This window comes from Medicago truncatula, chromosome 6 (genome assembly GCF_003473485.1).
Source record: "Medicago truncatula cultivar Jemalong A17 chromosome 6, MtrunA17r5.0-ANR, whole genome shotgun sequence".
NCBI classification, from domain to species: Eukaryota; Viridiplantae; Streptophyta; class Magnoliopsida; order Fabales; family Fabaceae; genus Medicago; species Medicago truncatula.
This window is the reverse complement of record NC_053047.1, coordinates 17,025,135-17,037,555: the sequence shown is the minus strand read 5'-3', so window position 1 is coordinate 17,037,555 and position 12,421 is coordinate 17,025,135. Positions and strand designations below refer to the sequence as shown.

Genomic DNA, 12,421 nt, shown 5'->3' with positions numbered 1-12,421 from the left:
AGAAAAGTTCATCGGCGAATCTCCGACACGTTTATAGAAGAAATTACGAAAAAGGCGAATCACGACTACAAGTCACCAAGTGATAAACAATTTCTCCATAAGCAAAATCTCCGAAAATAAGGAATTCAATGAAATTTTGTAGTGATCTACATAAAGGCAGGAAAAATTTGACCTAAAAACAAGAAAGTCTAAAGAGGATCAAAATAATTTCGGAAAAGAATGTTTAAACGCAATAGAAGCCTAAGAATATCATAAAGCAACGACAAAGAATATGAAGCCGCCGTCAACAAAACACCTGAAAAAGGCTAAGTCTTACCAACATAAAACAACACTTTGATATCTTCAAAAAAGAAAATTTCTACAAGTAAATAAATTAAAAGATTCATTTAAATATCCAAAAGACGACATTAGAACATCGCCTCAAAATAAGTTCAGGAAGGCACCGCACAGGGTTGCCAAATTAAATTACATAACATTAAATAACACAAATTCATTCTTCGTCAACCAATTCCCCATTCACTAAAACCTTAAAAGGATCCAGCTCCTCCACTTTGGCATCTGGGTTGAAATGCAACACCTGCTCCTTGGCACGATTAAAGTCGTCGTCAAAGTATTGCGCAAGGTCGCCTTTTCCTTCCTCCACAGCTAATTGAGCATTCGCCAATTTATTTTACAGCTCGCCAACCTGTCCCTTCACAGCATCTTTTTTTGATTCAACGACCTCTTTTGCTTCCTTAAACTCGCCAACCTCTTTCTTAGCAGCGATCTTGTCTTTCAAAGCTTCTTTCAGACGCGTCTCCATCCTAGTAACCTTGTGCTTCCACATCTCGACATCCTCAACAACCTCTTTGTGTTCGGCTTCCAAAACGCTATGTTTTTTCTCCATAGCATGACCCATCCACATCATTCGCAAAGCAGAAACACCAACATCTACCACAAGATCACTAAACTTGGCCTTGACGCCAACATCTACATCAACAGCTGCCAGAGGCACTGTAATAACCCGATTTACACTAGATTTATTTTACTTGTTTTAATATGTGTTTTTATGTGCTTCTGCGTGATTATTTATCATTGGGTGCATTTTAATGAATTTTAGTGCAAAAAGTGTATTTTGGTGTTTACACTGATTTTTGGTAAATAACCGCTGGTTTAAAAATATTTACTTGCAAGATCAACCAGTAAATCTTAAGGACATATTGTGTTTGTTATTTTCTAGAAATTTAATGTTATTATTGAAGAACTTGATAAATAAAAGAAATTAAAAAGCAATCGAATTCAACCAGTTGAATCCAATCGAAATTGGAGTAAAAAAAAGTAAATGTATTACTTAAAAGAAACAAGTAAATTGTAAAGACATTTAAGAAAATGAACTTAAATTGCATTGATTGAATGTAAATTGGTACACATGTTCATACATTGCAACTTGTCACTCGTTTCTTTCTTCCATGCGGATAATTTGAGTGTAAGTTTTTTATATGATTGGATTGTCACCTGTTTTCCTTAGGAAAAACTACTACGTATACAAATAGAAATAACTACCTAGATTTGAATTTAAAACTATAACTGTAGTAAACTAACAACACTTATCCATTTGATTTGAATTTCGAATGTGCCTTGCAAATATCCGTTGGCATGACCTTATCCAAGACAAAACAAAACTGCTCTTCGATAACTTTTGCCTGTCGAACTGAAACGCGCGCTTCGAGCATCTCCAGCAAGTCCAACTTCGATAAAACTAAGAGAACAATTCTTTATTTCCTCGATTGCAAGATCATCTTACTTTGACTGCATTTAATGATAGCCTTTAAAAATATTGGCTAACGAATTGCCCCTCAGAAACGTCATTTTCGACTCATCTTTCGATAGGGAGAAGAAGATGTTTCTGACTCCTATGAACATAATCCGTTTCAGTCGGAATCGAATTCGTGACGTCTCAATCTAGAGAAGCAGTTCAAAGAAACCTTTATGGTGTCCCCACCATGGCTAGTGAGCCACATTCTCCGTCATTGGGAACTACCAATTTTATTAAAAAAGAATAAACTATCAACGTAAGATGTTGACATCTGTCCAGATCAAAAGGTTATAAAACAAAGGTACTTGCCTTTATCTTTCAACTTTCTACCTTCAAAAAACTTTTACTCTTTTCACTGTTCCTTCTTCTTCTTCGCAGAAAACTTTATCAAAACCCTTACAAATTTCAAATCCTTTTTCCAGAAAAGTTCATCATTTTTCTTCGCCGTCTTCATCTGAAATCTTTAAACATGATGAATGTAGAAGGATCAACTTCCAAAACTTCAAAATGTGACGAACCCATCAATTTCTCCAAAGAGCTCCCAAGTGGTAGTCTTCAGTTCATAGAAGAACCAGACATTAAGGAAGCTGAAGATAAAATCTGGAAATCCCAATGAATTGAAATCCCAAGTGGTAGCCTTTTCTTTATATAGTCACTTCCTCAAAACACCCAATGAATTGAATCATTTGCATCTATTCTCTCCAAAGTTTCCAAACATCATTGTTCGTACATTCTTCAAGATTAAACACTTTTTCTTAGAATCACGTTGATCTTTGAGTCATATATTGCTAAAGTTCTATAGAGATTGCAAGTTGGTTCATTCAAGAAAATTGATTGAGTAATCAAGATTCTAAAGTGAAGTGAATAATCTCATTCCACCTCCAAGGATATTGGTGGTTCTTTATAAAATTCTTGTGTTCAAAGGTATCTAATTGTCGAATGGAGCATCGAAAAGTTCGAGTGAAGAAGTTCAAGGGTAGCACAAGTGATTGAAGATTCGAAGACATCAATTTCAAAGGTTATTTGAAGATTGGGGGAGTGATTGCATAGGAATTGAAGAACTAGGGTCGTTTCAAGGAATTCATGTAATCACAGTGTAATCAAACATTAATATTCTAGTGGAAGTCCTTGGTGGAGACGCAAAATTTATTATAAAAAGTGTTTAATTAGCAAATATTATTAAACTACCACACTTACTCACATTAAAAAAAAGTGAATTCTAGTCACTAAAATACCTGACAAAAAAAATATACATATATATATATATATATTTTGAATGGGGAAGATATTATTAAACGTCATCCCCGCAAGACACACACACATATATATATATATATGTGTGTGTGTGTGTGTGTATGTATATGAGATTTGCTAGAACACACCCACTAATTTTTATGTGGGAGTGTTTTAACAAGTTATAACTAAAAAGTTAATAAATACACCTTAAGGTGTATGTTGCTATAACACACCTTCTAAAAAAAACAAGTTGGTGTGTTTTAGTGAATCCTATAGGCATTTACTAGAATACACCCACTTATTTTTTAGAAGGAGTATTTTAGCAAGTGAATAACTAAAAAGTTAATAAATACACCTTAAGGTGTAGCTTTGGTAAAACACTCCCACATAAAAACTAGTGAGTGTGTTCTAGCAAACCCCTATATATATATCATATCATGTCAATATCAAGTGTGCACCAAACACATGATAGAATTAAATAATGCTATCATCTTTCTTATCATGTGTTAGCCAAACATAGGAAATGATAAGTGTATCCTATTACTATCTTATGATGTCATTATTCAGTTATTTATCATATCATATCTCTTTCCTATTATGTGTAGATAAATTGAGGTTATAACTTATAATTCACCATGGTAAATGCTACCAAATTCCAAATGTCCAAGCCCACACCTTAAATTTTCACATTATGAATCTTAACCACTTAAACAGTGCTTGAAACCACTTAGTCAGGAACGGTGAGGCAATGGCGGAAGGTACATTTGCACTTCAGCTACACTTTTCTGGTAATATAATCAAAAGTTTTAGGTGAATACAAATGTAATTGGGGACAAACTTGCCAACTTGAATTTTAAATGATTAGTGTTACAATTATGTGCAGAGAGTAGAGAACCATCTTGGTCCTATAATGCTTGAGGGCAAAAGTTATGGTGCATAAGCCATAACTTATGCACCATGCATAAGGACTTGTCAACCATCAGATCATGCTTAATCTAACGGTTCACAGCTCACATCTCACACTCACACTTTGATTGCAGAAAATCATTCTTGCTCGCACGCGTTTTCGCATTCAACTGCTCCGACGTTACCTTGCTTGCCCTGACCCTTGCTCCGACGTGGTTTTCTGGCTAGGTCACGGCGACTCAACTGCTCCGACTCAATTCCTCCGACGTTGCTCTCTTGCTCGCGCTGGAACTTGCTCCGACGTGGTTTTCTGGCTAGGTCACGGCGTGACTCAACTGCTCCGACGTTGCTCCGACTCAATTGCTCCAACGTTTCTCTCTTGCTCGCGTTTACTCTTGCTCCGACGTGGTTTTCCGGCTTGATTTCACCGGCATTCACCCTTTCTCGCCGCTCCGGTTAGCTTGCACGAATTTCACCCTTGCATTTTGAGGTAATCAGTAAATTATATTTAGGTTTTGATTCAAAATTCGGATTTGTTAATTGTTTTCTGTTCTTAGGATCTATTTACTGATTCAAATTGTTGATATTAGGATCAATTTATGATATGAAAGGAACAATTCAGCTTCAATTGAAGCAGTTATTGTTTGTAGTTTTTTCAGTCCTTGTCTACTGTTGATATTAGGAACAATTTAACAAAGTGATGACTTAGACAAAACTAAAATCCTGTTGCTATGATTATATGGCTGCTATATCTTCTAAGATTATTCATCGCATTCCTTTGAGGTGAACTAGTGGTATCCTCATTGTTCTAGATTTTCTTCTTGTTTGACAGACTGATGTAAATCAGTGGCAGAATCAATCAAATGTGTTGAGTTACTTTGTTCAGAAGTAGCAGGATCAATCAAATGTGCTGAATTTCTTGGTTCAGCAAGGAATGGATCAAAGATAGATGGTGGCACAGAATCACTTTGTTGACTGTAACTTGGGCTACAATTTCTTGCCTCAAGTGCATTCCAAATGAATAGATTAAGATGCATTATGATTTGGCTTATAAGGAAACACTAATTCCTCAAAATGTACTTTACTTGAAACATAGAATTCTTTCTCATTGATGTCATATAAGAGGAGTCCTTTTATTCCTGGTTTGTAACCAAGAAAAATGGAATTTATAGCTATACAATCGAATTTAAGCCGATGATAAACAAGAGTGAATAACTCATTATTCAAGTCAGGCAAAGATTTATGCGAAACTTTTAGGAATATTAGATTGAAAAATAAGAGCATTGATGTGTTATTGTTTGTAGTTTTTTCAGTCCTTGTCTACTTTTCTGATCTTGAATGCTTAATCTGCAAATTTACATGCATTGATGTGTTAATCGTTTTGTATATTGAATGAAAAATGTGTATCCTCTCTCAGTTTGTTTCCTCTTTGGTCTTGTCTCGTTGTGAGAGTGGGAAGAAAAGATCCTCTATTACTGAACTTGTTAATATTCTTTTGTGTCATACCATGTGGTGTCTACTTACTAGTTTGCTACATTACATAATTGAGCAGAAAAACATAGTTGAACATGTTTGTTATCAATTTAGAGACATGTATTCTCAAATTTGATTTGTAAATTTAAGATCAAGCATGGTAAAGAATATTAAGAAGCCTAAGTGATGACTTAGACAAAACTAAGATGATATTTCCTTTTTAAGTCTTTGTTCTGTATGAACAAATCTATGTTCTTTTGTTGCTAAGGTTCTTAGTATAGTATCAATTTAGTGATTCAAATTTAGTGATTCAATTGTATCAATAAGCTTCATTTTTCGATTTGTATAAGAATCAATTTTGCTTCAGTTGTATTTTCAAATCAACACTCTGAAACCATTTCCAGAGCAAAATGGTTTCAGAGTAAAACTTGAAAAAACCATTTACACAGTATATTGGTTTTGGCATATTAGCTTCAATTTTGCTTCAATTGTAGATTCAATTTATGATATCTAATGGTTGTTTGTTCTTAATAGTGTTTGTTGCTGTTTTCAATGGATTTGATATCAACTTCATCTGAGAGTGGACAACTGAGTGTTGAAGCTTCATCACTGATTCATGCTGAGAGTGGACAACTGAGTGTTGAAACTTCTTCAATGATTCATGCTGATAGTACTCAATGTTACTCCCCTAGCAATGAAGAATCATGGAAGTCTTTAGTCTTTCAATCTATTAAAGAGATTGAAGATTTTTATGGTAATTATGCATATAACACTGGATTTTCTATTAGGACTATGTTGAAGTCGAAGATTAATTCACAAAATAAGAAATCAGATAAGGTACATTATGTGCGTTATGTTTGTAACAAACAAGGTTTCAAGAAGGGAAGTTTGCTTAATACTAACAACAGGTCAACATCAGACAGTCCACTGGTTATTGAGTTTGTGAAAGTGAAAGAAAAACCTGAGGAAAGGGTCGGTTGTAAAGCTGGAATATATTTGAAGCTGGATGAAGTTTTGAATGTGTATAAGATTTATAGATGGGATGTGTCTCACTGTCATCCATTACATAAACCAGAGCATTTGTGTTACCTGAGATCATTTAGAGAAGTAAATGAAGTTCAAGGACAACTAGCTCTAATAAATTCTAAAGCTGGAATGTCGATGAGAACGTCTTATGAAGTTCTTGGTCAAGGAGTTGGAGGTACGGAGAATCTTCCTTTTCGGTTTTCAGACTTAAAGAACTATCTAATGACAATTCGTCAAAAGGAGATGGTGGTTGGTGAAGCAACTGTAATTCAAGAATTCTTTAGAAATGAAGCTCTCTCGAAACCATCTTTTTACTATGATATCCAAGTTGATGCTGCAGAAGACATAGCTAGCATTTTTTGGGCAGATGGAATTATGCAACTAGATTATTCTCTATTTGGTGATGTCATCAGTTTTGATACAACTTACCGAACAAACAATCAATATCGGCCATTAGGTTAGTATTTTTTACTTCTCTCAGGTTTTTAATTAGTGTTTACTTTCATTATGTTGTATTTTGTTCTGGCATGGTTAGTGTAGGTAGGAGTACATTTTGAACTCCTAGTATCTAGGTGTGGCTGTCATAAGTGTCCGAGATTGACTGTAAGATTGATAAAGTTGCAGGCATTTTTACTTAGCCAGAAATTAAATTCATCATATACTAACCATATACCGATAATAAATTCATCTAAAATCATTACACCATAAGTATGGTTTTACATATAACACTATCAAAATCATTAAACCATACTTATGGTTTCAGTATTCCATACCCCTAATTTTGATCAAATTTTAATTAAATTCAACATTCTTGGGCCTAAAATAACTGTTAGAACCACATACCGATAATAACTTCATCTAAAACCATTACACCATAAGTATGGTTTTACATATAACACTATCAAAACCATTAAACCATACTTATGGTTTCAGTATTCCATACCCCTAATTTTGATCAAATTTTAATTAAATTTTTACATAGAACACTAATGAAATTGTCTTGTGTGATCGATCTTTAGTACATACTTATTAGAATACTTAGTGTCTATGTGTTTTATCATTGAGTTTATTCACTGCTGAGGCGTGATTTCTTATAATTTGTGATTACATACTAGCATAAATGCATTATAATTTAGGGTTGGTTTCATTATTTATTGTAAGTTATATGTATGTTGTATTTTATTCTGATTTAGGTCATTTATTGGTCATTATTTCAGCTGCCTTTATTGGTTTTGACAATCATCGCAAGAGTGTTTTATTTGGTGCTGAGCTATTGTACGATGAGACAGCAGCTACTTTTGATTGGTTGTTTACAAAATTCTTGAAGTGTATGTCCAATAAGAAACCACAGACTATATATACAGACCAGGCTAGTGCGTTATTGTGTTCAATTCCGAATATTTTTCCAGGTGTTTTTCACGGGCTTTGTTCATGGCACATGGCAGAGAATGCAAAGAAAAATCTTGGCTCTCGTGCAAACAGTGCATTTTTCGATGAGTTAACTAATTTGGTTTCAAATGTAGACGATGAATCAGATTTCGACTATAATTGGGATCAGATGATGAAAAATTGTTTTAATGGAAGGCCTACTTTAGACTTTAGGTGGCTTGTCCAAACTTACGGAAATCGTATGCATTGGTCTTCAGCTTGGGTCAAGTCACATTTTACAGCTGGTCTGAAAACAACTCAGTTAAGTGAGTCTTTCAATGCTTTTCTTCGTGGATTTCTGCAGCCAGACCATTCACTTGTTCGATTCTTTAGTCATTTCAACATTATGGTTCAGAGAATGAGAGATAATCATGCTGAGTTGGACTTCAAGGCTGAAAACACTAGAACAAAAAATAATTATCCCAATAGTCAGCTGATGCGGTCCGTTGTCAACAAGTATACACCAACTTGCTTTGCATTTATTCACAGGCAGTATGACCTTTCCTTCAAATACTATCATGAGGAGGACAAAACAAAATGGTCTGCCTTTAACAAGTTTTTCAAAGTTTTCACAATTGAAAAGGTTGATGATAATTATGATGATGTTGATAATGATAATGACGGGCCTTCCAATGTTGATGTTTTGGATGCAGAACTTCAAGAAAACCTTTTCCCAAGTTTTGAAGATCATGATCGACTTGATGAAAGGGTTGTCACAGTTGACATTAGAAGCAAAAGTTTTAGTTGTTCATGTCGTATGTTTGAGAACAGGGGCTTTTTATGTCGACATGTTTTGAAGATCTTTGAGTTCTTAGGTGGTTATGTGCAGTATCATTTTTTGAAGACAATACCTGGACAATATGTTTTAAAGCGTTGGACTAGAGATGTGCGTCTGTCTGTTGATAAGCTGAAATCTACCATCAATGTTGGCACTGAAGACACCACTCAAGCACAACGATATCAACAAATTTGTGCTGTTACCGTTCAGCTTTCTACACGTTTTTGTGCAGATCCGGAGGCATCTCAAATTTTTCTCGACGGTGTTCTTGAAGCTGGGAAAAAGGCAGAGGAGTTGCTTCTGTCTAAAGGTATTCATACAGACCCATCTTACGTGACATCATCATCCAAGTCTTCAAAAGGAGCTGTTGTCGGTGAACCATCTACTGGGGTGAAGTCCACAGCACCAAAGTTCAAAGAAAGACCAAATCCAATTAAGTCAAAGAAGCGACTTAAAAGTGATTATGAAAAAGCTAGAGAAAGACAGAAATTCCTTATAAATCGGAAGAAACAAAAGAGAGATGATGAAGCTTTAAAAAAAAAAACGGTCACTGATTGATTGATTTTATGTTATAAGTTTGTAATAGATTTTACTGGGAATATTTTGATATGATCTATTGGAAATTATACATTCACATTCTTTATTGTTATGTATTGATGATTATAGGTTGCTACAAAACCATTAGACAATTAGTTTGGTTTCCCATTTGAACATTCTTAGAAATTTTAATTAAATTGAACATTCTTATCATATTTGTTTTTATTTACAAAACCATTAGAACCTTGGGCCTAATTTCATCTAAAACCATTACACCATAAGTTTGGTTTTACATATAACACTATCAAAACCATTAAACCATACTTATGGTTTCAGTATTCCATACACCTAATTTTGATCAAATTTTAATTAAATTCAACATTCTTGGGCCTAAAATAACTGTTCGAACCATATACCGATAATAATTTCATCTAAAACCATTATGTAACGCCCACTTTCGTTTAATTGATATTTAATCGAGTTTAGGCAATTATATTATAATTATATAATATATGCGTGATTTTGATATGTTTTGATGATTTGTGGTGATTTTGATGATTTGATTGATGACGTGATAAGTTATGAGTTTTGGAGGATTTGATAAGATTAGAGAATTTATTTTATTGTTAAATAAAATAAAGATTTGAAAAATATTTAGTTGAGGGCTGTTTTGATATTTTAGATAGTTTGGGGGGAGAAAGTGAAATAAGATAAGTTATTAAGGAGAGGTATAAAAAGGCTAAACCTAGTTTTAGAAAAACACTTTGTACGTGAAAACTTTTGGAAAAAGGAGAAAAAGCTTAGAGAGGAGCAAGAGACCAAGAGGGCTGCGATTTTCTTCATAACCAGGTAAGGGTGGGACTAATAACTCAGTAACATTAACCTCTGTAATTCTGATGATTAGTTGACAAAGTTAGGATTGATTTAGAGAAGTTTTGGAATTAGGTCAAAACCCTAAAATTTGAGAATAAACGGTAAAACTTGTTTAGATTGATGAAAGAACCGTCCTATAACCTTAGAATATGTTTAGGATGAATTCTGGAATCAAAATCAAGCTTAGAACCATGTGAATCGACAGATTTTTGTGATTTTAGGAAGCCTGGCCGTAGCGACATTCATCGCTCGCCACGGCGAGCTATGATCCTCGCCTCGCGAGTGATGAAGTTCATCGCTCGCCTCGCGAACCCTGTTTCCTCGCCTCGCGAGTTGTGCAACGCAGCTCGCCATGGCGAGCAACCCCTCCTCGCCTCGCGAGCTTAGGCAGAGCGCATGTCATATTTTGTATTTTCGACTTTTTAGTTGGATCTTGAATGCCTTTAAGTGCCTAGACATACCTAGAGATGATTAGGAATGATTTTAGAACAGGATTGAACCCAGAACAACCTTAGTTGGGAGATTGAGTGGTACTTGCCATGGCGAGTAAGAACTCTCGCCTCGCGAGCAAGTCCAGAATGTAGTTTTTGTGTGTTTGTGCGATCTGTGTCGCACCATTTGATCAAGAGTGGACCCCTAATTGGTAATGAAACCTAAGGATAACGTTTAATGTAGTTTGAAAAGCTATTAAGATATATTGATATTAATTGAGCATGATTAATGTATTATGCAATATGTAAGATATAATGAAACGATTATGATTCTATTGAATCAATGTTGATATGTTAATATCCCCTGCTGTTATGTGACTTGATTATGCTGCTGCTGTTATTTAACTGAGTATGCAATGTTTATTTTTGAATATAAGAAAATGATGATGTTTCGCTTCAAGTTATTGAATGCACATGATTACGATGAATACGATGTTTTGTTGTTAAGAGTCCATGCATAGCATATCATTGAGCTTAGTCCTCACCACGAATATTAGGAGTTTTGTCCTCCGCACGTTTTATAGGAGCTTTGTCCTCCGCACGATTAAAGTATATTAATACTTATGATGACGATTGGTACCACATGCATATACGGAGTCTAGGAGCATTGTCATGATTAAGATGCCTTGTTGTTAATGATTGAATATGTGATTACGTGATATGTGCTTATTGATTATGTTATGTTATCCCTAATTAATGGACATACGATTACGTGTTAAAAGTTTAGCAATTATGCAAAGTTAATTAATGAAATGACCATGTTGTTAACTTATGATTCTTAATTGCATTGTTTAATGTTAATCTGTTATGAAATCTCACCCCTTCTGTTTGAATGTTACCTCGACCGTGGGTAACGTGCAGGTGATCGCGCTTAGTGAGCTGTTTCCGTCGTGAGTGGCCTTGCCTTCACTGTGTCGTCTAGGTCGCTCTGATACGTAACGGGATGGGGCTTTTTGAATTATGCATGCTTCATTCTATTACGTGACTTTTATGCTATTTATGATTATGAACTGATTTCTTTTAAGAATTATGATGAGGCCTGCGTGCCAAAACTGATTTATGGGTTACGAACTAAATTCCGCTGCAATGTTTAAGATATTATGTTAAATCATTATTTAACCGTCTTGGATTATGATATATGTGATATCCCGTTGGTTATGATGCTACTCTGACAAATGCTATGTTTTTTTTTTAAAAGAAATTTTGATGTTGGGAAAACGGGGTGTTACACATTACACCATAAGTATGGTTTTACATATAACACTATCAAAACCATTAAACCATACTTATGGTTTCAGTATTCCATACACCTAATTTTGATCAAATTTTAATTAAATTCAACATTCTTGGGCCTAAAATAACTGTTAGAACCATATACCGATAATAATTTCATCTAAAACCATTACACCATAAGTATGGTTTTAGATGAAATTAGGTGTATGGTTCTAACAGTTATTTTAGGCCCAAGAATGTTGAATTTAATTAAAATTTGATCAAAATTAGGTGTATGGAATACTGAAACCATAAGTATGGTTTAATGGTTTTGATAGTGTTATATGTAAAACCATACTTATGGTGTAATGGTTTTAGATGAAATTATTATCGGTATATGGTTCTAACAGTTATTTTAGGCCCAAGAATGTTGAATTTAATTAAAATTTGATCAAAATTAGGTGTATGGAATACTGAAACCATAAGTATGGTTTAATGGTTTTGATAGTGTTATATGTAAAACCATACTTATGGTGTAATGGTTTTAGATGAAATTATTATCGGTATATGGTTCTAACAGTTATTTTAGGCCCAAGAATGTTGAATTTAATTAAAATTTGATCAAAATTAGGTGTATGGAATACTGAAACCATAAGTATGATTTAA

The 12,421-nt window shown here is 34.3% G+C and overlaps 1 protein-coding gene across 1 annotated transcript; it reads left to right on the top strand.

The window, feature by feature from the left end:
• Positions 1-5,962: 5,962 nt before the first annotated feature.
• LOC112418207 (protein FAR1-RELATED SEQUENCE 5-like) lies at positions 5,963-9,200 on the top strand. The gene is made up of 3 exons (XM_039826964.1): positions 5,963-6,893; positions 7,654-7,764; positions 7,846-9,200. Exons 1-3 carry the CDS (start codon positions 5,963-5,965, stop codon positions 9,198-9,200), a joined length of 2,397 nt encoding a protein of 798 aa, XP_039682898.1.
• Positions 9,201-12,421: the final 3,221 nt, after the last annotated feature.